The following is a 17,657-nucleotide window of genomic DNA, read 5'->3' on the forward strand; positions in this document are numbered from 1 at the left end:
TAATACTCATAATAAATACATCATATGATAATAACAATAATCTGCATTGGTTATATCTGTAGTTAATATTTGTTATCTTATATTTTATACTGTTTTCTCAAAGTTACACAATATTCATGTATTATTCCTGTTGTGCCTTAAGCTAGTATCTGCCATTTATGTAACGAAGAACTTTTATTTCTAATGTTTATTGTTATGAAAAGAACAGAAAATGGCCAAATGGAAAATGAATGGTTAAATGTATTCTTTATTTCACTCAAGGTACCGTCATTCTACTGGTTTCCCAGCCTTAGAATGTTGGTATCTTTTTTTACTTCTTTCTTTGTTGATCTTCATTCATACACTGAGTACACTGAATACAATACACTGATTATTGTCATTTTTTCTTTGTTCTTTCCTGTCACTTCTCACTGCTGACTTATTTGAAACTTCTTCGTTCACCCTACTGCAATGGCTTCCATGTTTATTGCTCTTTTTCCTTTTATCCATACTAGACATTGACACAAGTTCATTTTCCTAAATGAATCTCATGTAACCATTTACAACTTCCAGTTTTACTAAAAACCATTCAGTATTATGTTATCTGAATTTTATCATATTAAAAAAAATTCAGTGGGTCAAATTTGTTTACATCTGGAACTATATATTGTGATCAAAAGTTGTGTCACAGGTCATTTCTATTAATAATTATAGACCCAAAGTTTGTGAATTATTTACATTTTTAAAAATTACATTCTAAATTTGCCAATAATAATGTCAATAATGCCTGACCCATTGATGTACTGTCTGCATGCAGTGTGGCAGATGTAGAGTTAGAACCAGCGTGCCAGGAATGGCACATCACCATCAGTGCCATCGTCTAGACTGAGCAGTTATAACTGAGTCTTTACTTCCTGGAAGAGTTTTTTGTTGGTTGGTTTTGTTGTTGTTGTTTTTTTTTTCTTTTTTGAGGGGGTTTGTTTTTTTAAACTCTGGGCATACAGACTTTACCTACAGAATTTGGAGATTATATGTTACAGTTAAATAAAGGTTGAGTTCCTTTTTCATGTAAATGAAAATTTAAATCTTTGGTTCAAGATTTGAGACCTCAATTAGGTCCCTGTATTTTCAGCCCTCATTCCCTACCATTCTTCTTTTTTTTTTTTAGTTTTTTGAATTTTAGTTAGTTAGCATGTAGTGTAATATTGGTTTCAGGAGTAGAATTTAGTCATTTACACTTACATATCCTACCATTCTTTAACTAGAATATTCAAGCCTATGTAGCTTGTACCTTGTCCCCTCAGAACATCTTTGAACTGTTCAGTCATGTTTTTTTATCCCCATCTAGAATTTGTTCTACTTTCTCTCAGCCAATCTGATCTCACCCAGTCTCTGAGGCTTAATTCACTTCTCACCTTCACAAATTTTTCTCAGCCCGCAGTGATCTCTTTGACTCTCTGAGCTTTTGCTATTTGGATTCTTTACCTAATCACTTAATATTCTTTGTGTCATATGGGAAATTAAATATGAATAAATAAATGATCACATGTCAGCCTTTGATCTTTGATCAGTTCCAACTTAAAGCATCTCCTTATGATGTTTCTTGTAATGTATTTCTATTTTCTATATTTGTTAGGGTGTAAGCTCACTGAGCTCACCTACTATATCTTGTTCTTCTCATAAACCATATAGTTCCTATCACAGTTTTTTTTTTTACAGAAGAGCTCATTAAATATTTATGTTAGAGTGTTTAATAAAAATATTTCCTGATTATTTTTATTTACATTAAACTGTGAGATAAATTTTAATATATTAATCATTATTGAATACGTACAAACACACATATATTTTTTGTATGTACCTATACACTCACACACACATTAATCCATTTTCTTCTTATTTTAACTCCCATACTTCTAAATTTTGTTTCATTGATTTGCCTTTTGTCTGAATTAAGAAATATGTTTAAAAGTAATTACAGACTATTTAAAAATAATTGATTCTTTTGCTTGAAAATATGCCACAGGAATCCAAACTTTCATTTCACAATGACAATTTCCGGCTTGGTGAACTCAGACTACATCTTATGGCCTCTGTAGGGAAGATGTTTAAGGATGGCTCAATGAATGTCAGCCTTAAACTTAAGACATGCACCCTTGATGATCTCAGAGAAGGCATTGAGCGAGCAACATCAAGGTTTGTCATCTCTGAATTTGCTGTGCATTGTGTAAGGTTGATATTGCCTAGCATTGATTGCATTGATTGCTAGGCTTGGGATTATCAAAAGAGGTCTTTGGTCATACTTCAGTTTGAAGTGCATTGAGAAGTAGTGCTGATACCAGATTCAACTGCTTTGAAGTTTGAATTAAAGGGACATTTACTAATAAAATGGAGTACTGTCTTAATAGCAGGAACTAAGAGAATGTAAAGAATTTTAATAATGAAGTCCACATGGTTGGTTTGTTGGTAATATATTTTTCTAAATTATCCTTAGTAGGCAGGATTTTTTTTTTAAAATGTGAAAGTTTTAGATCTTTGTCTTATTTATTTTGTCTATATATATGTATATGTGTGTGTGTGTATATACATATATATATATTATTATTATTTTTTAAGATTTATTTATTTATTTATTTGAGAGAGAGCATGAGCACAAATGGGGTAGGGAGCAGAGGGAGAAGCAACTCTCCACTGAGCAGGGAGCCGGATGCAGGGCTCGATTCCAGGACTCTGAGAGCATGACCTGAGCTGAAGGCAGATGCTTAACTGACTAAGCCACCGGGGCACCATTGTTTTGTCTATATATTTTCAAACAATGTTCTAGCCTCTCCTTTGGCTCAGGTCATGATCTCAGGGTCCTGGGGTTGAGCCTCGTATCAGGCTATCTGCTCGATGGGGAGCCTGCTTCCCCCTCTCTCTCTGCCTGTCTCTCTGCCTGACCTCTGTCTGTCAAATAAATAAATAAAATCTCTAAAAAAAATTTTTTAAAACAGTGTTCTGAAATTTCTTTCAAAGTTTTACTACAAATGGAATCCCTAGTATTTTCACCTTACAACCCAGTTTTAAAACATTAGCTTATATCAACCTTCAATAAAGTGGGAAATAATGTAACTTTAATAGTCTAATTATGTTTCAAATAATGAAACATAATACTCTTGTCCTTAATATTCCTTGGAGAAAAACTATGGTCCTCCCTAAACTGGGACTCCATTGAATACATACTGGATACTTCTGAGCCCTTTCTTTTTCCTAGAGCTGAATAAATGAGAAAAGAGAAAAGAGTGCTGTTATGCAACCAGCTTTTCTAGTTTGCAAATTTTATGTTTGGGGTGGCTGTCCACTGTTGTGTAGGCAAGAATGATGAAGGCCATCCTCTGTTTGGAAACCTGCTCTTCCTAGCATGTGTGCATTGCAGCCACTTGATAAACACTGGCTTCCCAGCATTGCAGCCACTTGCAAACACTGGCTGATTTGAACTGGATTGAATACTTTTGGATTCAAATTATATAGAATATTTGGAGAAAATTTTGTTCAGGGAGGTTTTACTTTGTAAAATAATATAAAGAGGTTATCCTTTAAATTTTGTGAAACCACATTAATACGTTTTGTTAATTGCCAAAATTCCTTTCAATAGTCATTCATTTATTTTTCTGATATTGCATTATAATTATAAAATATTCTATAAAAGGCTAATAACATGAATCTTGCTGTGGAGATTAGGAGACTATGTCTTGGTTGCTTATAGCTAATTAGACTCTGGTTAACGGTGACTTGTTTTATATTAAGATTAAAAACTCAAAGGTGAAAGAAAGATTAAGATGTTTAGGCAATTTTTTCATCTTTTAAATTATTTTTGCAGGAAATAAATAATGAATGTGTATATTTTTTAGAATGATTGATAAAAAGAATGACCAAGATGACAACAGTTCTATGATTGATATAAGTTACAACCAAAGCAAAACTGGAAGTCACGTTGATGCTGTTCTTGACAAGCTATACGTATGTGCCAGTGTGGAGTTTCTGATGACAGTAGCAGATTTCTTTATCAAAGCTGTGTCTCAGAATCCAGAAAATACGGCAAAAGAAGCACAGATTCCACTACGACAGACGGCCACAGCAAAAATCAAGATGGAGAAAGGTTAGCAGAATTTACCTGTCATAGATGACAACTTGTCATATGTTTTAACAAAGATTACAAATAAGAAAAAAGATGAATGGACAATTTAAGAAACTAAAATTGCTCTTTCCAATTTAAATGTATTCTTTGGAAAAACTTTAGTAAGCATAAATTTTTAGGAGAGGTAAAGTAGAAATATATTTTGGATTAAAGGCTAGGAAACCTCTGCTCTGATTCCAGCTCTGCCATTAACATTTCTTTACTTAGGGGCGCCTGGGTGGCTCAGTGGTTTAAGCCTCTGCCTTACAGCTTAGGTCATGATCTCAGGGTCCTGGGATCGAGCCCCACATCGGGCTCTCTGCTCAGCAGGGAGCCTGCTTCCCCCTCTCTCTCTGCCTGCCTCTCTGCCTACTTGTGATCTCTCTCTATCAAATAAATAAATAAAAATCTTTAAAAAAAAAAAACATTACTTACCCCAAAATTGAGGGAGTTAATCTGGGTCTTTGGCTGGCAGCAATCTTTTTTTTTTTTTTTTTAATTTACTTATTTGACAGAGAGAGAGAGAGAGATCACAAGTAGGCAGAGAGGCAGGCAGAGAAGAGAGGAGGAAGCAGGCTCCCTGCTGAGCAGAGAGCCCTATGCGGGACTCGATCCCAGAACCCTGAGATAATGACCAGAGCTAAAGGTAGAGGCTTTAACCCACTGAGCCACCCAGGCACCCCGAAGAGCAATCTTTTATTCAAAAAAAATATATGGTAGAGTTATTGCACACTGAAGAACAGTGGAACAGATAGAGGCAGAGAGTGGGGGTATTGGAGCAACCAGCATGATGCCTCTGGACAGCACTATAAACACCTTAAACTCAGTGGAGTGTTTGCACATATCTGGTCTTGATGTGCACTGAAGTCACTTCCCTGTTCAATAAATTGTTTATTCCAGCATTACCAAGTAGACCAGTGATTTTTCTGTGTTAAATTATGATTCTCTAAGTTGAGGCATTTGTTTTTCTAATATATAACTCAGCAAGACTGGAAAATGATATTTATTGGCAAGGTCAGAATTTGATTTTTCCACTTAGCTTTCCTAAACAGTAATCACGTATGCTATCTCTGTGTTCATACACATGTTTAATGTATTTATACCATAAATTGCAGGACACTGTGTATTTTATAGTAAAGTCAAAAGCCAGCTTTGATATGAAGAGTCTCTTATCCTCCTCCTATTTTGCCCTCCTTGTCCCTGCAACATAACCTAATACACACTTGGACATATAATGTACTCACCTTAATTCTGACAAAAACAAGTTCAAAACAAGATTATTCTTTTTGGTCAAAGTGGAAATGATCTTCTTATGACCGAAATCAGATTGCATTATCCCACAAAATCAGCATTTGTTAATGATCATTTATCACTAGTATTAATCAACTATTAATATTGTTAATTCTGCCATATCTATTATAGCAAGATATTAGAAAGAGCTTAGTGACTTATACACACCATATACTCAATATATTGAGTATACAAAATATATACAAGATATATTTTACTACAACTTTTTTGGTTCCTTTTTCTTTTTCTTCAGATGACTCTGTAAGATCAAACATGACTTTAAAGGCCAAGATCACAGATCCAGAAGTGGTGTTTGTTGCCAATCTGACAAAGGCTGATGCTCCTGCTCTGACAGCCTCATTCCAGTGTAACCTCTCTCTGTCAACATCCAAACTTGAACAGATGATGGAAGCTTCTGTGAGAGATCTGAAAGTCCTTGCTTGCCCTTTTCTCAGAGAAAAAAGAGGAAGAAACATTACCACAGTAAGAATTAGCTTATTCTAAGCTTCACTTGAGAATGGCAGAAATAGTGGATTTATAGAATCCTAGAAAATGAGAGTTCTACAAGACTTGAGAGATTATTTACTACAAACCTGAGGTTTTACAGATATAGATTTTGAGTTCTAAAGATGTTAAATGGCTGCTAATGACAGAACTGGAAACTACCTTTAGACTCCTTTTCATTGTGCCATCTTTTGTTGAGCAATATTTGAATTTTAGTACAAATCAACATTCCTTTTCAGCTGCTTTTTATGTTTACCACAGTATATCCAATGAATGAATGAATGAATGAATGCATGAAGGATTATTAAAATCTTTAAGCTTAGAGTGAAAATTCAATGGGAGTCATGTGACTAAAAGAGATTGTGTTTTGTTGTATTAAAAGTTAACTTCAGTTATGTGTTCACATTATTGTTGAAAGATATGATTTTAATTAACTTAATTGCCAACCAGTAATTTTTAAATATTAAATTGAGGCGTTAATCTTAAAGAGGATTGTCATATGACTCATTGCAGTGTTATTTTAAATTAAAATCTGTGGGCAAAGTGGCTTACATAAAGAAATCCAATGCTAGGCTTTGTCTGTACTTTATCATGAAGTGTTCTTTAGCATTTGGTATATCACAGAAAGCTCATCCTAATTTTTTTTAAATGGAAGTTATGCAACACTAATTCCCTCATTCAATTCAGGTGCAAGGTCCGTTTATTTTCTTAATGATCTATGAATATAAATATAAGCTTTATAGTTTTAATACATCATTGGGTTTGAAGATTTGAAATTTGTTCTTATAAGAACCTTACATGAATGAAATCATCATAATAAGAAGAGGCAAAAAAAAATAGTAAGTAGCCAAAAAATATAGAAAAATGTATTATAGAGGTGTGTGGTAGGCAGTTAACTGATGATAAATATAATTTGTAATGTCATGTTTCTGGACTTTTGGTGTTGATGACACTTACCAAATTTTAAATGTGAAATTTATTGCTATTTTAATTTCATTTAAAATATTTACTTTTATATCTGATTTTATATTTTCAATTAATCTATTAAAAGAGTACTTCATCCAAAAAAAGCAAAAAAAAAAAAAAATCTTAGACGATATTCAAGACTGACCTCTTCTTGATCATATGGAAATTATTCATTACCTCTCTTACCACAGTCTTTTTTTAAGGTGTGACCAGGACTCCTTATTTAAAATAAGTTTCAGGTGATTTAGTGGTCATAAAAATTACAATGAAAAAGCAGTTTAATTTCCTCATATACTTCTTTGTGAATGTAAGACTTTAACATAATCTTTACTTCATTTTTACAGATATTTTAAATGTTTTACAGAGGGCATCACTTAAAAGATATTTTAGTGATATGAAACATTTTAAACTTCTATTAAATGAAACATCTTAAACTTCTATTAAGTGTGCATCATTACTTGAGAATTTGGCATAGAGGAATTGATCAGAACTGCTTAAGGTCTTTTTATAATGTTCACAGATTTGGCGTAGTTTAGAAGAGCCCTCAAAAGAAATTCTCAGCTAGTTTAACTTACCTTTTGCTTTTAGTAGTAGGTTACAGTTAAAGATAAAGTAAGTAAAGTAAGACATATTCTTGTGTGTATTTTATGTGTGTGTGTGTGTGTATTAGTAAGGAAATATGAATTTCATTTATTTGTTCTAGGTCTTACAGCCCTGTTCTTTGTTTATGGAAAAATGTATGTGGGCCTCAGGAAAACAAAATATTAGTATTACGGTTGAAGAATTTATAATTAAGGTTAGTGCCTATCATGTTTTTGGGTAAAAATTCTTATTTTTCTAACAATATCTTTTGATCTCTCATGTAACTATAGCATTATTCTAGTAAATACCACTAACATTAAAATACATTTTTCTTTAAAGCAAATGTTTATTTCTATCTTTTTAAAAAGTACTTTTAGGGATGCCTGGGTGGCTCAGTGGGTTAAAGCCTCTGCCTTTGGCTCAGGTCATGATCCCAGAGTCCTGGGATTGAGCCCCACATCAGGCTCTCTGCTTGGCAGAGAGCCTGCTTCCTCCTCTCTCTCTGCCTGCCTCTCTGCCTACTTGTGATCTTTGTCTGTCAAATAAAGAAATAAAAAAATCTTAAAAATAAATAAAAAGTACTTTTAAATATCTACAAATGATCAGAATAGTTTTTATCTATTTACATGTGTGTATGTTGGGGAGATTAGGTTTGGGGAACAACAGAGATAGGGTAGAAAGAGAAGGGAAGGAGGGATGGTAAAATGAAGTTGCTATTTTTTGTCATAAGTTACTTTTAGGCTTTTATTTGAGGCATAATTTGAATTTAATAATTATGTAATTAAATGTTTTGTCTTAGAAAATATTTATAATGACAGATATATGCTAGAAATAAGTTATTAGGATTTGCTTTTTTAAAATCTCTTACATTGGAAATATTGAAAAAAACTTCTCTTCTCCAATGGCATTTGTATTGTTTAAGTATGACCTCATGATTGGTTAGAAATGGAACTTGCAGAATACTTTCAAAATCTATTTCTCTCTCTGTTCAAAGGACACAAAATTGAGGTTCTGATAGTAGCCTATAAAATAGCCAATAGTGATTAAAACAAGGCTCAAACTAATGTCATTTGAATTACCATGCTAAACAATATTTTAAAGTACCAGGTAGTTTTAGATTGTATTTTGTTAGAAGATTTACTTTTTTAAAAACTTAAAGCAGTAAATGGGGGGTGGAGTTCTTTAATTTGCAGGCACTTAATCTAAGACAATAGATAAGGTACTGGGTGAATTATCTTTCATTTTCTTTGTTTATTCAACTAACATGTTTTGAGCTCTTACTGTGAATGAAAAATGTTCTGTACAAGGCATTGGGAATACATAGTCCCTATCTTCAAAACACTTAATAACCTATGTAAGAGAAAGAAGTAAATCAGTGAGTCCAGCTTTCAGAGCTAGAGGCATGCACAAATTACTCTTCGGAACACAGGCGAGGGGCCTTTAACTCAGACCAGGACATCAGGGCAAGCTGCCTTGAAGTGGGGCTACTTTAATCAAGTTTTGAAAATCTGATGAAGGTTAGATGGAAAGGGAAGACGAGCGTTATCAGGTCAGAAACGACAATATGCACAAAAGCAGAGGTATGAAAAACCCTTTATAGGCTTAGAAGGGGTGATCTCACATGGCGGGAGAGAAGGGTGTGGTAGAGTTACTAAGATTGAGAACCCTAATTATAGGTGACATTAATAAGGCAAGGACAAAAAAGGGACTTAGTTGACAGGTAAGTTTGGGAAGAGGTACATACCAAATCCTTCTTTTGGTAATGTAATCATATCTTTTTAGTATATTAAACAAGTAGAGGTTGTGAGAACTGAACTATATAGGAATCCACTTATTTAACCCAGTATTACTCACACTTTGGGAAACCCTTGCTAGCTAATTGATTAGGCATCAGATCACAAAAGCCTTTGTGTCCTAAGCTAAAGAGAACTTTGAACTTTATCCTTAAAGTTATAGGAAGCTGAAAATGTTAGGCATAGGCATGCCCAGGTTTGGGTTTTAGAAAAATAATGCTGGTGGACGTGTAGAGGGTGGGCCATGAGGATGCTGACTGGACCTAGAAGACATCAGTGTAGAGCTAAAGCACAGTGAGAGGAATGAGGAGACAAGCAAAGATACTATGCGAAGATAATAAGAGGTAGAATTTGCAGATATTAGGCTAAGTGTAAGGGTATTCTTGGTGATTCATAGGCTTTTTGTTTCAGTAAAACAAATGAAAACCATGTATGTATACTTAGATGGGGATCATACACTTTGGCTTAGTTAATGCAGCTATTTGAAAAATGAAAAATTCAGTTACACTTCTACATTTTTCTGTTCACATAACACTGTTTTACTCTGAATGGATCAATTTAACTTCACCCGTTTTGACAGTTGATGTATAACAGTAATTACTTAATTCCAGAGTAGCCTGGGCAGAAATCATTGTTATGAGGTTTGTTAATTTGACATATGGTTTTGTGTATTCCCTTTTGTTTTCCTTGGGTATGAATGAAATATATTTAATATTTACTTATTTTAATTCATTTTTAAATTTTTCTGTTATATATTCTTCTCATCTGGGAAATAATTTATTCTTAAAGTTTTTTCGCTTTCTTTTTTTAAAGATTTCACCCATAATTCTGAATACTGTGATAACAATCATGGCTGCTATGTCTCCAAAGACAAAAGAAGATGAATCCAAAGATACATCTAAGGAAACAGAAAATCTTTGGGGTGTCAAATCTATTAGTGATTATAACTCTTGGTTTCTTGGTGTTGACATGGCAACAGAAATAACAGAAAATTTCAAAGACATTCAACATCCATCAATAGAGGAAAATTGTGCTGTTGTTGTAGAGTCGGTTCAAGTTACCTTAGAATGTGGCCTTGGGCATCGAACTGTACCTTTATTACTGGCAGAGTCTAAGTTTTCGGGAAATATTAAAAATTGGACTTCCCTAATGGCTGCTACTGCTGACATGACATTAGAGGTATGACCACATCATTTAGTGTTTCCAGAGTCAGTTCCTCAAAAGTACAATTGCAGAATTAAGACGTGAGCTTATTTTGTTTGTGCATGGCCACAATAAATCTATATATGAGTATATATATATGAGTTAGAATGTATCATACATTCTAACATTTAACTTGATGCGTAGTATTATTTAGTTCGTCATTATTTTTAAAAGATTTTCTTGTTAATTTGTTTATGGCAGTAAAGGAAGAAAGAAAAGGAAAGTGCACGCTATTTATAGATATTCTTTATGTCTTTAGGTGTGTTGTTAAAATGATGATTGACATGTAATACTAGTTACATAATATTTTTTCCTACTAGTTATAGAAATATGTGATTAAGTTGAAAGACTGTTATTGTAATTCTGTGCCTTTCCAGGTTCACTATTACAATGAGACCCATGCTGTTTGGGAGCCATTGATTGAGAGAGTGGAAGGGAAGAGACAATGGAATTTGAGGCTTGATGTAAGGAAACCATAAAATATCTTTATGTTGAATGGCACTAAGGGAAATCACATTTTTTAGTTCAGTGATTCTCAAGATGTTGTCTAGGATTCTGGAGGCCCTTTCAGAGAGTTCCAGGGATCAGAACTATTTTCATAATAATATTCAGGCATTACATATCATTCTTATTTTCAATCTCTCATAAGTATACAATGGAATTTTCCAGACACAGTATGATATTGCAACAGAATGGATACTGAGGCAAAAATGAAAATCCACCTGTCTTTTCTTAAGGCAGACACTAAAGAGATTTGTGAATGCCCCTCTTTTTACTATTAAAGATAACTTTAATAGTTACCTTTCATTAAAAATATTATTCAATATAAAATTATTATTTTTAAATGAATATTTAAAGTTTCCTCAGTTTCAGTTTCTAGTAGAGTTCATGTGATAGATATAATTGATATAAATGAAGCTCTTTGAGATCCTCCTTGGTTTTAGATAACAAAAAATTTGAGAAAACTTGAATTCTAGTTCATGATTTTTTTGTGTATTATCTCTTTATGGTGTTTTTTGAGAGTACTTCAGAATCCTAGATACCAAAGCACATTTTTCTAGACTAAAAAGATCATGAGTTGTATACCCTTAACAGATTATCACAACTCAATTCTGGGGTAGCCAGACTGAAGTGTGAGGCACTGAAATCAGCTCATCAGATTCTTATTTTAAATATGAGAAGTCACCTAATCTGTGTCCCAGTTTCCTCTCAGTGAAGTAGTAATATTTCTGACTTCCCTGTCTCTGACACAGACAGGCTAACAATAATTTTTTATAAGGCTTTTCAGCCCTTTTAGTACAAAAACTATGATGGAATTTGATGGCTGGTTGAAAGCTTATCATATTATTTATATGTATTAACAGTAAAAAGTAGAAGGAATTTCGTATTACCTCCAAAAAGGATCAGTTTAGACTTTAGGGTCATCTTAGAATCCTCATTAGCACTTGCTCTGAGGAATGCGCAAGAGACAAAATCATAGCTGACTTTGAGTGTGTTTGTGACACAATTTTAAACATTACCCCATGCCCTGATTATACACCGAAAGATTGCTGATCTGTGATAAATCTAAGTGAAGAACTGATTATTTTTGAAAATGAAACCTTTGAGGAGTTTTAATACAAAGTGAACAGTTCAGGAGAATTTAACTCTTTGAGAGTTTTTAAAATTTATTATGAATTAACTAGTAACTTAAATGTGTTATTTATTTTTCATCATAGGTAAAGAAGAATCCAGTCCAGGATAGAAGTTTAATGCCAGGAGATGATTTTATTTTTCTTCCTGAGCCACAAACAGCAGTTCATATTTCTTCAGGAGATACGATGAATATAACAATATCCAAAAGTTGCCTAAATGTTTTCAACAATTTAGCCAGAGTATGTTTGGTTTGTGCTTGTAATCTTTCAAATGGGATTTTAAATTGAGACATGTATGGATTATTAATGTTTGTCATCAAAATTAATTTCTTAAAAATGTATAGGCTTGTTTAATTTTGGAAAAAAATTGCATTTTGCAAAATTTTATTGTGATGTTATGTTCCTTTTCAGGGTTTTTCGGAGGGCACTGCTTCTACTTTTGACTACTCTTTAAAAGATAGAGCTCCTTTTACAGTGAAAAATGCTGTAGGTGTTCCCATTAAGGTGCAACCCAATCATAATCTTAGAGTAATAGGCTCCCTTGATAAAAGTGGTGTTTATGATGTTGATGCTGGTCAGAATTTGGAATTGGAATATGCTAGCATGGAACCTTCACGTCAAGGAAAATTATCTATATTGAGCCGTCAAGAAAGCTCCTTCTTCACTCTAACCTTTGGTATGCTGTATTTATTTTATTTTAAGGGTATATTTGGAATTGTAGGTGTGGGACTCGTTTTTTATAAAATATGTAGAAATTGCTGCAGATACTATGAGAAATAACATTTCTAAAGGATTGAACCAAATAGTTGATAAACTCTTATCTCCTTTTCTTCCTCTAAACTTGAGAAAATTAAATTTGATTAAGAATTACCTTAGAGGCTCACCTGGAGGGCTCCATCTCTTAAGTGTCTGCCTTTGGGTCAGGTCATACTCCGGGGTTCTGGGATGGAGCCCCATGTCAGGCTCCCTGCTGACCGGGGAGTCTGCTTCTCCTTCTCCCCCTCTGCCCCACCCCCTTTGTACTAGCTCTTGCTCTCTCTCTTACATTGTCTCTCTGTCTCTCTCATGCATTCTCAAATAACAATCTTCTAAAAGTTTTTAAAAATTAAAATAATTACCTTAGCATGATTTCTGGGTTGTGGGATTGAGCCCACGTCCAGTTCGGCACTCAGCTCAGAGTCTTCTTGAGATGCTTTCTCTCCTTCTGCCTCTACCCGCATTAACACACATCCAACATGCTTTTGTAATAGTCTTCATTTTAAATGTCTGATTAAACACATCCGTGTGTACATACTCTCTCTAAAATAAATCTTTTTAAAAAAAATTTACCTTAGAAAATCAGATTATTTCTGTGTCCTTAATACAATATGTAGTGTGCTTCAAAAAGAATGTGTGTTCAATGAGGAGAGAAAAATTAACTGTATTCAGAAGTCCTAAAATATTGACAGTAATGATCACCATTGCAAAAAAAAAAAAAAAAAAGATGTTATTGCTATATACTTGAAAGAATAAAGAACAACCTGGATTTTTTTTGTTTGTTTTAATACATTTTTTAAAGTTTTTATTTTAATTCTAATTAGTTAACATACAGGGTAATACTAGTTTCAGGTATACAGTATAGTGATTTAGCATTTCCACATACCGATACTCATCACAACAAGTGCAGTCCTTAATCCCCATCATCTGTTTCAACCATCCCCCCACCGCTCTTCCAGCTAGTAACCATGTTTGTTCTCTAGGGTTAAGAGTCTGTTTCTTGTTTTTGTTTGTTTGTTTGTTTGTTTTTAAGATTTATTTATTTTGAGAGAGAGAGGGAGAGTGTGTGTGTACAGGAGAGGGGGAGCGGGGGGCGGGGGTAAGGAGGGGCAGAGATAGAGAGAGAGAGAATCCCAGGCCACCTCCCTGCTGAGGATGGAGCCTGAGGCAGGGCTCAATCCCAGTTCTCCTGGCAGAGTGGAAATCAAGAGTCAGGTGCTTAACTGAGTCACCCAGCTGCCCCAGTTTCTTGGTTTTAATACAACTTAAAGCCCCAAAAGAAACTCTTCTGGGTCAAAAAATTTTACACCTAGTTTCTTCTTCTTCTTTTTTTAAATTTTAGTTTCTTTAGTTTCCTTTCTTTGTTAGTTCCTATGTCTTAGAAAAGCATTTTGTGTAGTCATCAGTTTTGGTCATAAAGAAGAATGGTCTTGTCATTATTTTAAGTTACTGAAAAGTACTCTCTTAGAGAAATATAGGTAAATTACTTGGAATGCTTCTCACTTGTGCTCTGCCTTAGTACCTCATGGATATACAGAAGTTGCAAAAGTTCCTGTTGCCAAATCCGGCAGGCGACTGTATAATGTACGGAATCCCAATGCCAGTCATTCTGATTCAGTCTTGGTACAGATTGATGCAACCGAAGGGAGTAAAGTAATTACCCTTCGCTCTCCTCTGCAGGTAATGCATTAAAGTTAATTGTGTCCCTCCTAGTAAAATAAGAAGTATTTAATCATTTAGCTGGATATAGGAAAGTAGTAAGACATTAGGTCACTACTGATTGTTGCAAAATAAATTATAGAACTGGCTGCTATTTCCAATCCAACTTGCTTTTGTAATAGTCTTCATATTAAATGTCTGATTAAACAGTCTTGTTACTTGAAAGCTCATTTTTTTTTGTGGTCTAGGTTTAAAATTAATGAAAGTTTTTGTCTATTTAAAGATTTAGAAATGGGAGTATTAATAATTTTAGCTGGTTGTCAAATAGGATAATGTTCCATTCTCTTTGTATATCACTTGGGACAGTATTTTTCAAGTATGTGTGAAAGAATATTGGAATGATCTCCCCAGAAAAAAAAATTTAGTATCTTAATCTTTTCTACCTTTAAGGCTTTATCCATTTTTCTTTTGTGCATTATTACGGGTTCATTTTATGGTCATCAAAAGAACATTTCTTTCTACTTAGAACATCAGATAAAAAATGAAAGGTTGCCATTTTTGGCAATAGTTAGCTCTCAGTTTGCTATTAGCTCTAGCCTGTATGCCATTATAGTTAAGAAAAGAGAGTTGTAGTACTTTTCCTCATATTTCCTTTGCTATCATTCCTGTTTTCAGATGGTGCCTTGAAAAAATGATGAAATGGGGAAAATATTATGGCTGAACTCTTCAAAATTATTATTTATTTTACACTAACAGTGAACACAGAGGATAGAGCATATGAATATACTAGAAATTTTAAACTGCCACTTAAACATCAAGTTTCTCATATGTAGTATTTAAATATCTCCAAATTTTTCAATTGTCTGTAAAAATACCTTCTTTAATATTGGGTTTGAAACTTTTTAGATCAGAAAGTAACTGTGTGCAGCTCACATTTTTCTCTCAAGCATCTATATCTTTTTAAACAACTTGTATGTCTTTCTTATCTAACAGATTAAAAACCATTTCTCTATTGCGTTCATCATCTATAAATCTGTTAAGAATGTTAAGCTCTTGGAGCGCATTGGAGTAGTCAGACCTGAAGAGGAGTTCCATGTTCCTTTAGACTCATATAGGTACATACTTCTTTGAATATACTAAGTTTTAAAAGGTTCATAATACATATTTTTAATTCTGTGGATTGGGATCTATGTTCTAGAAAAAATAACCTTATATTTTCATTATCTAAGGATATGTAAAAGCCAGTTTTAAGACATATTTAATAGATTTACTCAATCATTGAATTTACCAGATGAAAATTTCTTATTGTATATTCTAAGTTTTAGAATTTTCTGAAATCTGTCTTTATGAGATTGCCTTTATATTTGAAATGACTATTTTTTCTGACTGGTGATTGTTTGTGGATTTTTTTTTTTTTCCCCAGAAAGTTCCTCCTGGGTTAGCTATATGACTTTGGGCAAGTTTCTTAACCTTTCATAGCCTTATTTTTCTCATCTGTAAAAATTGAAATCGTAGTACTTACTTATAAGTGTTACCAAGAAGTTTTAATGTGATTTTCTTTCCTTAAGTTTTTGATTAAAAACTTTTATCCCCACTCTGTCTTTTCTTCCCTTAGGTGTCAGTTATTTATTCAGCCTGCTGGTATCTTAGAGAATCAGTACAAAGAATCTACTACTTATATTTCTTGGAAGGAAGAACTTCACAGGAGCAGAGAAGTCAGATGCATGCTGCAGTGTCCATCAGTCGAAGTCAACTTCTTACCTCTCATTGTCAATACAGTTGCTCTGCCTGATGAATTAAGCTATATATGTACCCATGAGGAAGACTGGGATCCAGCTTATATTATTCATCTTTATCCTACCCTCACTTTGCGGAACCTTCTCCCATATTCTCTAAGATACTTACTTGAAGTATGTCTCTTGTATTTTGTTTGACCTTTATTATTGCAGAGTGAATTCTAGTTTTTTTTTTTTTTACTGTGTTTTTAGTTGAGTATTTTCCATAGTGTACTTGTAATGCTTTAATATTAATAACAGCAAAAACTGATACAGCTTTTAGTATATGACAGTCACTGTGCCATGTGCTTTACATGTATTAACACATTTAATCCTTGCAATAACCTTCTGAAGTAGGTATTATTATTAGACCCATTTTACAGATGAAGAAACTGAGTCACAGAGGGATTAAGTGATAGGCCTGAGAACCCACAACTAGTAAGTTGTAGACTGGGATTTGAACCTAGGCAATTTGACTCTTTTGCTCCCTTCCACTGAACTCTGCTGCATGTGCTGTGAGTTAAAAACCATAATAATCTCTATTAATTAAGTAAAATTCCATTAGCTAAGAGATAGCAAAAAGCCAATGGGGAAATACTTCATCTTACTTTATTCTAAAGTTAATTTTAAAGTTTTTATTTTTAGGTTAATATATGATTATTTGGTCCAGGTTTCTGTTGAACTTAAAATAATTAGTCTGACTAAGAAATAATGGGGAATATTTCTTAGCATTGATGTATGATAAATATTTTTATATTCTTATGCCACAACATTTTAGAATACAAAAGTCTGGAAATGTTGGAACCTAAATTATGTCTTTTCTTTATCTAACAATGAGTCATCCCTGAGATGCAAAGACGAAAATGAATTAAATGAACTAAATGGTACTTATTCAAGAGAAGCTTTCAAAAAGAAAGCCTGCTTTATTATGTGGCCATTATTCATTTTAAAAATAATTCTGCCTTACTTAGATAGCTTGTCAGAATAGTTTGATATCTCTTTCCTTCTTCTTTTTATGTAAGAATCACCAGGCATAGTGTGTGAAGAGCAGATGAAGCTGAAGTTGAGACAGTTGAAAGGCTCATTTAATAATACAGACAACAGCCAGCACTCCTGAATCCATCCTTTGATTTTTGGCATAGATCTGACATTTTTTTTGAAAACTTATGGCCGTTGGCCTACTGGTGACCAAAAGACAGTTTCTGCCTTTGGCCATGTTACAGTCTTTTCTTTTTAGTTATTAGTGGTTATTGGATATTCATAATCTGTAAACATGGTACTTTGTTGAAGGCTTGTCAGTTAATCTGAATCTGGTAGGTTGTTAGCACTTGTATAAAATATGGATTTTGCTATTGCAGAG

General features: G+C 33.5%; 1 protein-coding gene across 3 annotated transcripts in view; it reads left to right on the forward strand.

The window, feature by feature from the left end:
- VPS13C (vacuolar protein sorting 13 homolog C) overlaps positions 1-17,657 on the forward strand; it is a 187,592-nt gene that overhangs the window by 119,001 nt on the left and 50,934 nt on the right. For all 3 annotated transcript variants that reach the window (XM_082737311.1, XM_082737309.1, XM_082737310.1), the window contains 11 exons: positions 2,006-2,175; positions 3,870-4,117; positions 5,679-5,908; positions 7,599-7,691; positions 10,084-10,449; positions 10,851-10,937; positions 12,192-12,347; positions 12,519-12,783; positions 14,383-14,543; positions 15,516-15,637; positions 16,138-16,432. In XM_082737311.1, coding sequence (XP_082593437.1) covers positions 2,006-2,175; positions 3,870-4,117; positions 5,679-5,908; positions 7,599-7,691; positions 10,084-10,449; positions 10,851-10,937; positions 12,192-12,347; positions 12,519-12,783; positions 14,383-14,543; positions 15,516-15,637; positions 16,138-16,432 — 2,193 coding nt within the window. The remainder of the gene's footprint in view (positions 1-2,005; positions 2,176-3,869; positions 4,118-5,678; positions 5,909-7,598; positions 7,692-10,083; positions 10,450-10,850; positions 10,938-12,191; positions 12,348-12,518; positions 12,784-14,382; positions 14,544-15,515; positions 15,638-16,137; positions 16,433-17,657) is intronic.

Source organism: Mustela nivalis (genome assembly GCF_964662115.1).
Source record: "Mustela nivalis genome assembly, chromosome: 6".
In the NCBI taxonomy this organism is placed as follows: domain Eukaryota; kingdom Metazoa; phylum Chordata; class Mammalia; order Carnivora; family Mustelidae; genus Mustela; species Mustela nivalis.